The sequence below is a fragment of the Canis lupus genome, chromosome 27, assembly GCF_011100685.1.
Source record: "Canis lupus familiaris isolate Mischka breed German Shepherd chromosome 27, alternate assembly UU_Cfam_GSD_1.0, whole genome shotgun sequence".
Lineage (NCBI taxonomy): Eukaryota > Metazoa > Chordata > Mammalia > Carnivora > Canidae > Canis > Canis lupus.
This window is the reverse complement of record NC_049248.1, coordinates 44,120,864-44,136,280: the sequence shown is the minus strand read 5'-3', so window position 1 is coordinate 44,136,280 and position 15,417 is coordinate 44,120,864. Positions and strand designations below refer to the sequence as shown.

At 53.6% G+C, this 15,417-nt stretch overlaps 1 protein-coding gene across 1 annotated transcript; it reads left to right on the top strand.

Moving 5' to 3' along the window:
- The first annotated feature begins 3,723 nt into the window (after positions 1–3,723).
- Positions 3,724–12,092, top strand: KRT74 (keratin 74). The gene is made up of 9 exons (XM_038577740.1): positions 3,724–4,212; positions 4,820–5,034; positions 5,497–5,557; positions 6,031–6,126; positions 6,628–6,792; positions 7,986–8,111; positions 9,516–9,736; positions 10,157–10,191; positions 10,671–12,092. The coding sequence occupies exons 1-9, from the start codon at positions 3,742–3,744 to the stop codon at positions 10,880–10,882; spliced, it is 1,602 nt and encodes a 533-aa protein (XP_038433668.1). The 5' UTR covers positions 3,724–3,741; the 3' UTR covers positions 10,883–12,092.
- The last annotated feature ends 3,325 nt before the right edge of the window (positions 12,093–15,417 follow it).

Sequence of the window (15,417 nt, the reverse complement as noted above, 5' to 3'; positions counted from 1 at the left end):
TGCTTCCCTGGGGGATTCTATCAAGCTTTTTTTTTTTTTTTTTTTTTTTTTTTTTTTTATGATAGTCACAGAGAGAGAGAGAGAGAGAGGCAGAGACACAGGCAGAGGGAGAAGCAGGCTCCATGCACCGGGAGCCTGACGTGGGATTCGATCCCGGGTCTCCAGGATCGCGCCCTGGGCCAAAGGCAGGTGCTAAACCACTGCGCCACCCAGGGATCCCTCTATCAAACGTTTAAAGAGGAAACCATACCTATTCTACTAAAGCTGTTTGGAAAGATAGAAAGAGATGGAGGACTTCCAAATTCGTTCTATGAGGCCAGCATCACCTTAATTCCAAAACCAGACAAAGACCCCACCAAAAAGGAGAATTACAGACCAATATCCCTGATGAACATGGATGCAAAAATTCTCAACAAGATACTAGCCAATAGGATCCAACAGTACATTAAGAAAATTATCCACCATGACCAAGTAGGATTTATCCCCGGGACACAAGGCTGGTTCAACACTCGTAAAACAATCAATGTGATCCATCATATCAGCAAGAGAAAAACCAGGAACCATATGATCCTCTCATTAGATGCAGAGAAAGCATGTGACAAAATACAGCCTCCATTTCTGATCAAAACTCTTCAGAGTGTAGGGATAGAGGGAGATTCCTCAGCATCTTAAAAGCCATCTACGAAAAGCCCACAGCAAATGTCATTCTCAATGGGGAAGCACTGGGAGCCTTTCCCCTAAGATCAGGAACACGACAGGGATGTCCACTCTCACCACTGCTATTCAACGTAGTACTGGAAGTCCTAGCCTCAGCAATCAGACAACAAAAAGACATTAAAGGCATTCAAATTGGCAAAGAAGAAGTCAAACTCTCCCTCTTTGCCGATGACATGATACTCTACATAGAAAACCCAAAGGCCTCCACCCCAAGATTGCTAGAACTCATACAGCAATTTGGCAGTGTGGCGGGATATTCTGTTTTTTTTTTTTTTTGATATTCTGATTTTTTTTTAAAGATTTTATTTATTTATTTTAGAACGAGAGAAAGAGCATGAGCAGGGGGAGAGGGAGAAGCGACTCCCCGATGAGCAAGGAAGCCTGACATGGGGCTCCATCCCAGGACCCCAGGATCATGACCTGAGCCGAAGGTAGACACTTAGCTGATTGAGCCACCCAGGTGCCCCTCTGATTTTTTTTAAAAAAATCAGAATTCCAGTAACTGCTTGCCTGAGTCACTCATGATCCAATGCAAGCATGTGGCGTGAAAACAAGTGCAACAACAAAACAACTTTCACATGCTTATACCTTGTCTCCTCCGCCCCAATGGCAATTTCTTAGAGGATGAGGAGAGTGTCTTGGGCGTTTCTCTCTCACTGTCCGGCACAGCGCAGTACACACAGTAGGTGCTCAATTTTATAGCTCTTGAATGACCGGTCTCTTCAGGCCTTGGGACACCCATTAGTCTAATGAACCCAAAGACTAGGGTGTGGAGCGAGCGTGGTGACTGATTAGAAGGTTGCCAACTCAGCGAAGGTTGGGACAGCTGGAGGTCCCACGGGGTAGGCAGAGGCAATCCCCTAACATCACTAGGAGGGGCACCTGTGCGTGGGCCGCGGTGATGGCACCTGCCGGGAAATCCCCCTCTGCCTCCTCCTCTTCCTCCTGTGTCACACCCACCATCTCAATGGCATCGTCGCCATCACTGCCCCTCTTACAACCCAGTCCCCAGCACGAAAAGTCTGCTTCTTTCTTGGCTTCTAGCTGTCATCCTATCACGTACCGTGCTGGTTAGGAACATGACCTTGAAACCAGATGCCCTCGAATTCCAGTCCCAGCTCCGATGTACTGGCTGAGTGAGCCTGGGCAAGTTCTTTCACATCTCTAAGCCTCCGGTTCTTCACCTGTCAAGCGCACAAACATCAGGGCTAAAACAGAAATCCTCCTAGTCCTCAGCATAATGCCCGGCGCATGCCATGTGAACAACTGATGGGAACTCTTCCTGTTGTCACTGTCACTATTACTCCGGTGGGTGCTGTCACTGCCACCATCACTGCTACTCCGAGTAGTTAGTGCATCAGTCCCCACTGCCTGGAGCAGGTGCTCCGAAGCAGCCCTTGCCATGAGCGCTGGTGGGGGTACAAGCCCAGGTTCTGGGGGGGTCCTCAAAACCCCAATCAAAATGAGCCTGTATTCCCCAGCATTCCCCCCCAAAACCGTCATTCACAACACTCTTCTGTCAGTCTGGGGCTTTGGCCCCTGATTAAGTTCTTTATGTAGATTCCTCTCGCTGGTGCACAGCCTCCTTGGTGGCTGCGGCCATATGTTGGTCAAGGGACTTACCCCGTTTATTGCCATTCACACACTAGCACTTGCAGCCTGGCTGGGAAAACCATAAGAAACCACTTACGTGATGCCCTCCCGCACCCTCGCTGGGGCTAGGCGCTGCCAGGGAGCTGAGGACACAGGGTTCCTAGGAGGAGCTCCCGCTGCTGCCTGCCGGGCTTTGGGGAGAACACCACGTGGGGGGAAGATCCTCTGTGGAGCATTCCAGGCTCCATCCCACTGGCCTCCCTCCTCATCTCCACCCACCTTCCCAGCAGCGGGAGCTCTGGTCTACTACTCTCTGGCTGATGCAAATGGGGGGACGCTGCCCAGCTTACTTATAGGAAGCGGTTGGAGTCCACCAGATGGACTAGGGTAGCCACCAGATGCTTGTTTTTGAAGGAATTTGGGGGCATTTCACCCTGCCAGGACTACCTCAGCTGATAAAAGGCTGCTCTCTCCTGTCCCCGAATTGAGTGGTTTCCTGAAGTGACCTGGAAGCTGGCAAACCAGCCCACCCTGCACCCAGGAGTGAAAGGCAGGGACTCCCGTGGCTTGGGCCGTGGGCATGGAAGGCTTCCCTCAGAAGGCACAAGGCCCGGGGAGACGTTCTCCCCGAGGAGAGAAGAACTAGTGTCTGAGCACCTATTTGGGGCAGACAATGTGGCCTGGGAGCAAAAACACGGCTGCAGGAACTGCCAGCTGCCTGGAAAGGCACCGTCAAGGTCACCACCCAGGCCTTGTCCATGGAAAGGCCTGATTATACCTATGCTGAGGGCCATGCAGACGCTGTGGGGTCATTTCCACTATCGTCCTGGGGTCCGTTCCATTGCTGGACAGCTGGGGTCTTTAGAGACCCAAAGAGGGACCCCTGAGAACTCTGTCTTGGATCTAGATCTTTGAAAGCAAAACCTCCTGTTCTTTCCAAGTCTCCCCTCCTCTTTCGTGAGCACTTCAGCTCCTCCATGAGACCAGATACCGGGAGAAGGGTTCTCACAGGAGGGAAATTTTGGGTTTTCAATGAGCCCTTTCCAGATAAAACCAGACGTTTCCTCTGCTCCTTGCTGATAGATAAGGAAGAAGGAGGCAGCCCTGGAAAAATAAAGCTAGGAGATCTCTGGCGGGGATAAGTCTCCAGGTCCCTAATTAAGAGCACAGATAATGCCCGATCGGGCCACTCCAGTCTGCAAAGGCAGCATATTCCGCGGCTTCCAGAAATGCTTTGTTGCCGCACCGGCTGGGAGATCTCTGCGGACGCATTGCCAGTGGCCCCGGGGCCTTCAGCACGAGGCACGGCGACAGTGCAGAGACGCCCCTTTCCGGTGTCCTGGGCTCGATCGGATAAAAGGAGGCAGCGGCGGGGCGCTGCGCAGGGCATTCTCTGTCCGTGGTGCCCGCTTCCTCCAGCTCTTTCCCACCATGAGTCGGCAGCTGCGCGTCAAGGCTGCAGGTGACACCGGTGGCTTCAGCGGGCGCTCGGCAGCGGTGCTCGGGCAGGCTGCGGGCCCTGCGGCTTCTTACCGCGCAGCTGGCAAAGGGCCTGGGGCCGGCTTCGGCTCTCAGAGCCTCTACAGTCTCGGAGGGAATCGGCGTAGTTCCCTCGGCGGGGCTGCTGGTGGGGTTCGGACCGCGGGCTCCAGCTTTGGGCCTGGCCCTGGGTATGGACGCGGCCGGGCCACTGGCTTTGCCGGCAGCATGTTTGGCAGCATGGCCCTGGGGCCCGTGTGCCCGTCCGCGTGCCCGCCTGGGGGCATCCATCAGGTCACCGTCAACAGGAGCCTCCTGGCCCCCCTCAACGTGGAGCTGGACCCCGAGATCCAGAGAGTGCGCACCCAGGAGCGGGAGCAGATCAAAGCTCTGAATAACAAGTTTGCCTCCTTCATCGACAAGGTGGGTCTCAAGGGAGGAGGATGAGATGCTCTGTGGGATGCGAGCTGCTCCCTGCTGCCTGGGAGCGGTCAGGACGCTGTGGCTGGAAAGGTGGCAGCTGGGCCTCAGGAAGGGATCCCCTGATTGGAACATCCTGTAAGCCGGGCAGCACAAAGGGATAAAGGAACATGTCGCTTCCTCGGGGGACTTTGGAAAGGGTGGAAAATTGGGTACAGGGTAGCCCCATCTCGAGACAGAGGTGCTGGGTTTCTGGAGGACGGCCGGATGACCTCTGGCTCTTTAAAGAAGACGAAGAGCTAGTAGAATCGGCAGTATCGGGAGAGGGGGGCTCAGGGTACAGAAGGAGCCCTTGGCCGAGCCTTCAGGGGGAGCATCTGGGCGCCGAGTCAGGCAACGGAAGAAAGCCTTTCTTCTTCCGTGGGATTTCCTTCTTCCATGAGTTTTCAGGGATTGGTTTTTTTCCAGAAGGCTAGAGGGTGAGCACTTGTAAAAGCTCCAGTGTGCATGGAAGTCCGGCACTTGAGACAAATGACTTTAGAAAAGTCTATATAACCTGAGAGTCAATAGTCTGTGTCCACGGACACGACCACCTCCATTGTGGTCCCAGGTGCGGTTTCTGGAGCAGCAGAACCAGGTGCTGGAGACCAAGTGGGAGCTGCTGCAGCAGCTGGATCTGAACAACTGCAGGAAGAACCTGGAGCCCATCCTCGAGGGCTACATCGGGAACCTGCGGAAGCAGCTGGAGACGCTGTCGGGGGACAGGGTGCGGCTGGACTCGGAGCTGAGGAGCGTGCGGGACGTGGTGGAGGACTACAAGAAGAGGTGAGCGGGGCCCCCTCAAGCTCGAGAGTCCTGTTCCCAGAGGCTCCCGGGGAAACCCAATCTCTGTGCCAGTTTTTAGGAGGAGGGGAGCAAGCACCAGGGCCAGGGGCTCACACCTCTCCCCTGGTTGTGGGGGAACAGGCTGCCCTGTTTGATGAGAACTTCCTACCTGGTTGGTAGGAAGGCGTTCCATGCTCACTGATCTACTGACTGGTTCACTAGCCAGTCCGGGGAACCTAAGAGGCACCTGGATACTTTCCTAGGATCCAGTGAGTGGAATATAAATGAGGTATTTCAGCGGCATAGGCCTGCCATCCCCCCCACCCCCCCATACAGTGCTCCTTTCTCGGAGATCCTGCGGGGACTGTGCCTCCAAGCACTCACTTGCCTGGCCAGTGGGAACAGGAGGTTCCTTGGCCCCGGGGGACTGAGGCCCCTGCTATCTCCTCTCCTTGCCCACAGGTATGAGGTGGAGATTAATCGTCGCACGGCAGCAGAGAACGAGTTTGTGGTGCTCAAGAAGGTAAGGGAGAGAAGAGCCTATGCTCTCTTTGCTTCCCTATGCTAACTGCCTCCACTCAGGCCTCCAGCCCAGGCACCCTGGGGAGGAGCTGCTGCGTGAGTGGGGATGGAGTTTTTACTCTGGCCTCTTGCAAGCCGAAGAGGCAGGAACACACCCAGGCAAAGGACAGAGACAGACAGGAGACAATTCTGGTCTGGGAAAAGGGAAACTCCGGTCCGGCTTGGCCCTCCTGTGTGGCTCGGGGAAGCTCATTCTACCTTCCTGGGCTTTGTTTTCACCCTTGTAACCAGAGCAACGTTCCCCTTTCTCTATCTTCAAAGAGTCCGCGAGTATAAGACAAAGCAACATTGAGTAATTTAATTCATCCCTATGCTTCCCTTTGCAGGCAAATCAGATGGTTCTGGGACCAGGGACAGGGAAAGCTCATGAGATGAGGGTTGCATTGACTGAATGTTCTGGGTTCCTCTCGGCAGGATGCAGATGCAGCCTATACGGTCAAGGTGGAGCTCCAGGCCAAAGTAGACTCTCTGGACAAAGACCTCAAGTTCCTCAAGTGTTTGTATGATGCGGTGAGGATGCTCCTGCCTTTATCCCACCCCACCTCTTCCCAGCTGAGGGCTTCACTTGGCCCTCCTGGGGAGTTGCCAATAAGAGCGATTTAGGATAAACAGAATGAAGGATTTTTGTTTGTTTGTTTTTGTTTTTGTTTTTAGGATGTTTTGATAGAAAGGTACAAAACTGCACTGGGAGGCCATGGAAATATAGGGTTTTGGTCCCCAGAGGCCATAAACACAAGAGACAATCCCACCTGGGCTATAAAAGCGATCTTGTGTAAAAATGACCCCAGGAAGTCCTACTCAAGCACAGGTTCTTGACTCTGTGAATTATAGAAAATGCCTCCCACTGTCCCCTGCCCATGTGGGGTTCATCCTGATGCTGTGAGCCTTCTCCCTTGGCTCCAGCATTCAGACCTGGAGCTGGCACTTCTTCCCACCATGTCAGCCCAGGAGATGAATAGGCAGCAAAGGGAGGCTGGAGGACCCTGACTCTGTCCTCCCCTCCCAACTCAGGAAATAGCCCAGATTCAGACTCATGCCAGCGAAACCTCCGTCATCCTGTCCATGGATAACAACCGGGACCTGGACCTGGACAGCATCATCACCAAGATCCGAGCTCAGTACGAGGAGATCGCCCTGAAGAGCAAGGCCGAGGCGGAGGCGCTGTACCAGAGCAAGGTAGGCCCCCTGCGGGGGGGGGTCTCTGTCCTCCATCAGCCTCTCCTTCCCTGGGAAGGGACACCTCCACCAGCGAATGCAAGGGCCACCTTTGTAGATGTGCCGAATGAAAGAATGGTTATAACAGGTGCTGTAACGATATCTACTCAAAAAGCATTCTCAGTAGAGACTTATCAACGATAAAACATAAAACTGACCTGGGCAGGGCATATTTAAGAGAAAGGGACGGGTAATCCTCTAATGGAGGAAAGAAGAGGGGCGTTGCTGCTGTAGAACAGATGTGTTTCCAGGGACTAGGGCATGTCACCATGGGGCAGAGGGAGAGAGAGTAACAAATCTGCAGGAGAGCAGCAGTGGGAGGCCCAGGGTGGGGGCACGGAGCGAAGAGGAAGCCATGAGCTCCTTTCTGATCAGTGTGGGAAGACTTCCCAGAGGAGGAAGCGGGAGTCTAGGTGCCTTCTGGGGAATGGGAGTTATGTTTGGAGAAGACCCTTTACTTGAGCACCCTCCAGGGCTTTCCACCTGCCCTGCTCGGGCACTCCTTTCCACATCTGTTCAATCCCACCGATAGCAAAGATCACAGGTTCCTCATTCCCTGTCCGTGGATACATCATCCCCTCTTCTCTGGAGGACTGGGCAAGGGAAGAGGGGAAGATACGGGCTGTAAGCCCTGAGCCAATAATCCTACCACCCCCAGGGTACACACTGTCCTCGGCTTCCCAGCCCCCCACTTGTCACTGAGAAAGGGCTGCAGGAGAAGCTGTCTGTGAGGGCAGGGATCTCACCTATCCTGCTCACTCCTGCATACCTAGCACCTGGAGGAGAGCCTGGCCTTTAGCAGAGGGCCCTATAAAGAGGTGCTAAATGAGTGGGGAGCACTTCTTACACTTCAGAGGTGCTTAATAAATGTAACCTGCACCGTTCTTCCATCCAGCTCAGGAAAGACTGCAGGCAGGGCCATGAGAAAGGATGGGCCAGCACACAGGTCCCGCTTAGAGAACTGGGTGGACTTCTTGGTCAGAACCACCACCACACCACCCAGGTCCCGGATCCGCCATGTCCTATTCTGGAGCCACCTCCTCTGGTTGACCCCAGCCATGGACTTGTATGCTCAGGACCCTTCCCCTTCTTTGTATCGGGAGTAGGGGGTGTGGTCCTGTCTCATAACCAACTTTCTATCTCCGGGAAACCAGATCCAAGAGCTGCAGCTGGCAGCAGGCCGGCACGGTGATGACCTCAAACACACCAAGAACGAGATGTCGGAGCTGAACCGGCTCATCCAGAGGATCCGGTGTGAGATTGCGAATGTAAAGAAGCAGGTGGGCAGCAGCCTCACAGCGTCAAGCTCTTTGTGAGGTTCAATTTCATCCTCTGCGGTGGAGAAACTGAAGCCCACCCTTGAGTACAAAGCGTGTCTTCCGATTGGGCTTGGCCGCCCGTCAGCCATCCACTCCCCCTCTTTCCCACCTGCCCCTGTACGCGTGGTCAGAGCTGGCACTCGGCTCGGAGCTGGGAAGTACCTTGAGCTTACTTCATCTGACTCCCAGTCTGCAGATAAGGAAGATGGACAGATAAGGAGAGGGGAAGGGACTTGCCCGGAAGTCCCCAGCTGGTTATTAACAGAGTCGGGATAGAAATCAGGTTTCTTCCTTCTTCTCCCCACTCTTTCTCAGACCTTTTCTGTATGCGGCAAACTGCTCTACATCCCCTTCAGACGCGCCCTCTGATGGCAGGTCCCATGCCTCCTCCTCCTCCCGCTAGACAGGGAACACACATGGGGTACATGGGGAATGTGTCCTGGGCCCCTCCGTGGCCACGCTAAGTTCCTGCTCTCAAGGTGGGACATCATCCTAGTGACCCAGGGAGGACAACAGCAGATGAAGCCCTCTTGAGTGTCCCTGCCCTGTAGCATGGTACCATGTCCACTTCTGCGAGGGGAATAATCCTGCCTTACCTGAAAGCAGTGACACTACGTCATTGGGGAGGGGATGTTAAGGGGCTGGGGAAGCCTTCCTGTGTCCTCCCCAAAGAACCAGGTCAACTCTACCGATGATAGGACACCCGAGTGAAAGATCAGAGCCCACTCTCTTCCCTGTGTGCCTGCGACCTCCACATCGGGTATGTGGGGAGCACGGTGACAGCTTTCCTCTCCATTAGTACAAGGCATCACAGTGCTGCCAGATGCTTGTCAGAGCCCAGTTACTGAGAGTGAGGGATGATGTCAAGCCTTTCCCTCTCGCTCTAAGGGAAGCCTTCCTCACCCAATTCAAGCTGACAAGGGGAGCATTTAGCCAGATCCTCCCTGCAGAATGCTGGAATGATCCAGAAACGCTCACTCTTGGTGCTAACAGGTAGCAAGGGTCCCCACTGGGAGCTGTCCTGACGACAGTGGTGCCTTAGAGGCATCCTGGCTGGGGTCTCAGCATGATTCTCCCGGACGTGGCATCCTTTGAACCTAGAGCTGTTGGTGGCCTCCAACCACAGGGACTAGACAACTTGGCAAACACCAACGTTTCTTCCTATATTCATGAAATGCGACTGCATCAACAGCTTCTCACAGAATATTCATCTGCAACGGAAAATAGAGGAGGCCCAACTCTCCTGCTGCCTCTGCAGCTTTACTCTTGGGCCTCATCTGTGAAGGGAGGGGGTTGTGCCACCCAACTCAGAACATCTAAAAGCTAGTTTGCATTCCGATGATCACCCTGTTCTTTGGCTTTCAGTGCGCCAACCTGGAGACGGCCATCGCCGACGCCGAGCAGCGGGGCGACTGTGCCCTGAAGGACGCCCGGGCCAAGCTGGACGAGCTGGAGGCCGCCCTGCACCAGGCCAAGGAGGAGCTGGCCCGGATGCTGCGCGAGTACCAGGAGCTCCTGAGCCTGAAGCTGGCCCTGGACATGGAGATCGCCACCTACCGCAAGCTGCTGGAGGGCGAGGAGTGCAGGTGGGGGCAGGGGCGGAGGGGACCGCTGGGGAGAAGGGGCTGTGGATGGCTCCCTGCTTGGCTAGGGACATTTGGGAAGTGGAAGACGAAAGACCTGAGCACAAGAAGGTGGTTGGCCTGGGGAGCTCAGCTGCTGCTCCCTGTGAGGGGAGGTCAAACCTGAAGATGGTGCTGCGAAGAGTAAGTGGGGTCGGACAGTCAGGGTTTCATCACTGGCCTTGGCTCGTACTCGCTGGGCTCCCGGCAGGTCCCTGCACCTCTACTCCCTCACCTGCAAAATAGGATTATAATTTCCATCTCACAGAGTGTTTTCAGGATGAGTTAAAATACCATACATGGCAAAGCAGGTGCCCATCAGGGTTTAGCTGAGTGTAGACCCTCCGCTGAGGTTCTATCCTTCTCTAACTTTCTGTCTTCTAGGATGTCTGGTGAGAATCCGTCCTCTGTGAGCATCTGTAAGTACCCCTGAGAGACGCATCAGGCGCGAATTCTGGCTGGTTGGGAAAGGCGGGGCCCCGGGATAGGCCGATGCCACCTCCACTCTTGCTCTCCCCTAATCTGGAAGTTTCTGTTACTGTCTTCTGAGACTTCCCTGGCTTCAACGGAAACCTGTTTCCCTTTGTCCCATGGGAACCGTGGCTGAAGTCATGCCCACCCCATGTCCTCCTTGCCCCTCCCCGGACATTGTCATCGAGAGAGACGGTTGCGAATGTGCACGCGGGGGCCAAGCAGCCCGCGAATCTCCAGGAAGGCAGAGACCGCGTCTGTGCCGTGTGGTCCTCACCTCACTCAGAGCCTGGCTCGTCGCAGGCTGCTCACTCATCTCGGTGGTGTTTCCTGGCCGCCGGGGGCTGCTGGGGACAGGGCGGGGGTGGCTCCTTTGCTGACTGACCCTTGCTGCCCTTCTTCTCTGCTCTTGGCCCTTCCTCCTCAGCCGTCATCAGCAGTGGTGGAAGCAGCTACTACCGCCCCGACCCTTCCACCGGTGCCGACGCCGGGGCTGGCAGCGTGGCAGGCGGCTCCGGCAGCGCTTGGGCCAGGCAGACCAGGGCCAAAGGGGCACGAGTGGGAGACCTCAAGGACCCCCAGGACCTCAAGGGCAAGAGTGCACCTGCCAGCGCCCCAGCCCGGAAAGCCGCCCGATAAGCCCCGAGGACCCACTGCCCCCAGCACCTGGGAGAAGGGATGCCCTTGCTGCCACCCACCCTGGCGTTGTCTGCTGTCCCCCACCCCCACCCCGGAGTCCTGGGACTGTCTATAGTGCACTCAGCCACCGTGCCGTGGCTCACCTCACTGTCCAGCTCGGACTGGCCCCATCGCCTCTCTGTCTCCTCAGGTCCCGTGTGGACCCTGTGACTTCTCGTTTTCCCTACCGCCTTCAGTTGGCAGGAGGCTTTGAGACCCAGGCTATAATGAGTCTCTGGGCCCCGGGAAGCTATGGTCCTCCCCCGAAGGAGAGGAGAAGAGGGAGAGGAGAGGGAGGGGAGGAGGAATAGTCTTGCTCTGCACTTAGGCCAAGCCAGCAGCTCTGTGGGGGTTGGGGGGGTCCCACCTCCGGCTTCAGGGGTCAGCCTTGGAGATGTGCGCCCAGGAGGCAACTGGTCAGCCAGGCTTTGCCTGTCCCCTCAGAAAGGACTTTGCAAAACAACACCCTTATTTAAGCAGAAAAAGGGCATACTCTCAGCTGTACCCATCTTCACAAAGCCAAGTGACAGGGAACTGGGGGCTTTCCTGCCACCTTGTGTCACCTGCCCACTCCTCTATTACTGGTAAGAGCTACCACCGTAGGTTAAGCAGCTGTGACGTGCCAGGCTCCCTGCATGTGTCGTCCCTCCTGCTTACCCAGTCTGCAGGGTGGCTGCAACCAGCATCCTCAGGACACCAGAGAAACCCCAGCCTCTGAAACTCATGCCCACCCCATGTCCTCCTTGCCTCTCCCCAGACATTGTCATGGAGAGAGAGGGTTGCAAATGTGCACTTGGGGGCCAGGCAGCCCAAGAATCTCCAGGAAGTCACCCACCAAGTGCCAGGGCCCAGAGTTGAGCCCAAATCTGGCTGGCTCCAGGGCCTATATTCTTCCCACGGCCTATCACTGCCTCTGTAACAAAGGGAATTTGTTCAAACGCACGATTATTTTGATGAGGGCAGCAGGACTATGTTGCCTTTCTGTCACTTCCTGTGGCTGTGAGCTGTGTTCAGTGAGGGGAGCTTGATCTATCTCTGGCGGTGCTGCTCAGCCCAGAAATCACGGCTCTTGATGTAAATATTCCTAAGAATGGCAACACCCAGTCCCTCCTTTGCTTGTGTTAAGGACTCTGGATTTCTGCTGTATATTCAATAAACTGCCCTTTGGTGACACCAGTGTCAATCTCACCAAATTGCCCACCCCCTCATGATCACGCCCCCCCCCCCTCCCCCCCGGACGACACATGTGCACAAGCCTTTAGGGAGTCTGGAGGCAGATCAGAGCAGGCTACTCTGGAGGTGATCTCAAGGCTGATGGGAGGGATGGACACACACGCAAAGCCGTGTCCTCGTACAAATCAGGGAAGGGAAGCCCCGTGCAGCCTTGTTGAGAAGAGATCGGAATGCAGAAGCGACAAAAAGGAAGGCTTCCTGGAAGAGCAGAAGAGTTTAATCGAATAACTAGAAAGATGGACTTCTAGATTCCTGGAGAGAGAACTTAAATCACACCATCACAATAGGTTTGGGGACAGGTTTTGTGTGCTTTTTTTTTTATTTTTTATTTATTTTTATTTTATTTATTATTTTTGTTTTTTGTTTTTTGTTTTGTGTGCTTATTTTGGTGGGGGTTGGAGGTCTTGGGTTTTCTGAAGTGGGTAGTGGGGCTGGGTGGGGTTCCGAGTCCCTCAGCTTCGGCCTACAGAATCAGCCCTCTGATGGGCCTTCTGATCCATCTAGTAGCACGGGTGTCCTGAGCTCTTTGCCCCTCCAGCCCTCAGGGACACAGGGGCAGGCCCTCTGAGGGCGAGGCCTCTCACCCCAGCTGCCACCCCAGTGCCTTTGACGTATTACAGAGGTCCTCTTCTGCGTGTGCCAAGATGCAATAAACCTTGGGAAGCACAAAAGCCCAAGATTCTGGTGGGCTTTCTGCCCGAATGCTGCCCTTCGATGTCAGTGCTGTCATCACTGTGGGTACTGGGAATAGTGCCCTGGGAGTTATTGGGGTTCTGTTCTGGCTTGGCCACTAACCTGTTACACTCACACCAACTGATGAAAGCTATGGACATTTTCCCCCTAAGAAAGGTATAGAACTAGGTCTGCATGTCCAGAGGTCTGCAAGCCCCCAAAGGCCATCCATGGACTCCCTGAGTCATGAACCCCAGGACCAGAAAACCCTTAGGCCTTCCCAGCAGTCATGCTCTGCCTTTCCCCAAAGATCAAATTCCCAGTGACCCAGTAAGAGAGGCTCTGAGGAGGGGGTCGGTGGGTGGGATCCACAACCTGAAACAGCCTTTAGAGAAACCCATGAGCCATTCACAGCGTTGCCTCCTCCCGGGCCACGGTGCTGGTGTGCCTCTGACCGCTGGGTTATGAGGCTTGGGTGCTCTTCCCAGTCCTGGGTGCACAGTGAAGGACCCAGAGGCTAGGTAGATGTGATTTGAGGGGACTGAGGCAATATGTCCTGTGCTGGGGTATTGAGGAGGGCAGAGGGGCAGCCCCTCCAGGTTGAAACTTAACTTGCCTGAGAAATGGAGAGATTCTTTGCCATCTGAGACTTAATCAAGATCCTGAGACGTGCACAAGGATGACTGTACTCTTGCTTTAGGACTCAATTTGGTAATTCCTTTGACGCCCAAGAGAAGAAATCATAGAGATAGGACCACGGTCACCAACTTCAAATTCTGTGGGTCTGACTTCAGCATACAGGGCAAAGAGACCAGGAGGAACAGGTGTACATGGAAATTTGGGTTAGAGAGCAGCCCAGGGGAGTGAGGGAGTGTCCACACTGTCTAGGAGGATAAGTATCTGGTCCACTTGCCCTGTGTAGACCTCGAATGAAGGTTCATTTAGGGGCTGAGTCATCTCTCTGGGTGATGCTTACGCTCACACAGTCACTGTGCATGGATCGTCCTTCACATCTTTCATTACCTAGACAACTCCTACTCTCCTTTGACATTCTGTTCGGGTACCCACTCCTCCTGGGAGCCTTTATGAATCTCAGGGCCCGGCTGAGTGCCTGTTTTCTAGAACCTGGCAGTGCCCAATACGCACCTCCAACATGACATTTCCACATGTGATTGAGATGATCTCTCTGTGTGCGACTGATTTCATCAGTGCCAGACTTGGGGGCCTTAAGGGCAAGGACTGGTCCTTATTCTTGGCTGGGTTTTTCTCTTAAGGGAGCTTCACCTAACAGAGACACCCAGGAGTTAATGCTCATAGGATCTTCCTACCTGGCACAAATATGTTTAAAAGATTTGGGGGAGTAAACTCATGTATTTATGGCCATTTTGACAAGGATGCCAACACCATTCCTGGACATGCTGGGACAGTTGGCTATCCAGACGCAAAAGGATGAAGTTGGACTCCCACTTCTCATCATATGAAAAAATTATGTCAAATGGATCATCAATCTAAGCATAGGAGCTAAAACCATAAAGCTCTTAGAAGAAATATAGGGATAAATCTTCATGACCTTGGATTTGGCAAAAGATTCTTAGATATGACACCAAAGTGCAAGCACCAAAAGAAAAAATAGCTTAGGTTGGACTGACTCCATCAAAATTTAAGATTTCTGTACATCAAAGGACACTACCAAGAAAGTGAAAAGAAAACCTGCAGAATGAGAGAAAACATTTGCAGATCATATGTCTGATGAGGGTCTAGTATCCAGAACATGTAAAGAACTCTTGGCGCTCAACAGCAAAAGGAAAAACAACCCCCTTAAAACGTGAGCAAAGGACTTTAACGGACTTTTTCTTTTTAAAGATTTTATTTATTTATTCATGAGAGACAGAGAGAGAGAGAGAGAGAGAGAGGCAGAGACACAGGCAGAGGGAGAAGCAGGCCTGCCATGGGGAGGCCGATGCGGGACTCGATCCCAGATCCCAGGATCATGCCCTGAGCGGAAGGCAGATGCTCAACCGCGTCCTAACAGATATTTTTTTCTAAGAAGATATAAAAGTGGTCAAAAAGCACTTGAAAAGATGCTCAACATGATTCATCATCAGGAAGATGCAAATCCAAACCATAATGAGGTACCATTCACACCCACCAGGACGGCTGTAATTAAAAAAAAAAAAAAACAATGGAAAATAAAAAGTGCTGGCAAGGATACAGAGACGTTGGAACTTTTATGCATGGCTGGTGGAAATGTAAAATGGTTCAGTCATTGTGAAAAGCAGTTGGGCAGTTGCTCATAGAGTTACACGCAGGACTGTCATATGAGCGAGCGTTTGCACTCCTTGGTCCAAATCCCCAAGAACGGAAACTAGGTGCTTAAGCAGGTTCTTGTACATGCGTGTTCAGAGCAGCCCTGTTTACAATAACCAAAGCTGGAAGCAGATTGCTATGGTCTTAGTGTTTGTGTCTCCCCCAAATTCACAGGTTGAAATCCTGACTCCCAAATGTGGTGGTATTAGGAGGTGGGGCCTTGGGGAACTACTTGGGTTATTAGGGTTATTAGGTCATGAATGGGACTCCCGCGGAGCTCCCTG

Excerpts from the sequence above, each read along its gene's own strand:
- KRT74 (XM_038577740.1), top strand. The coding sequence starts at position 3,742 with ATGAGTCGGCAGCTGCGCGTCAAGGCTGCAGGTGACACCGGTGGCTTC. Across the intron at positions 6,793-7,985 it reads AGGCGCTGTACCAGAGCAAG|ATCCAAGAGCTGCAGCTGGC; the intron begins GTAGGCCCCCTG and ends CCGGGAAACCAG. Across the intron at positions 8,112-9,515 it reads TTGCGAATGTAAAGAAGCAG|TGCGCCAACCTGGAGACGGC; the intron begins GTGGGCAGCAGC and ends TTTGGCTTTCAG.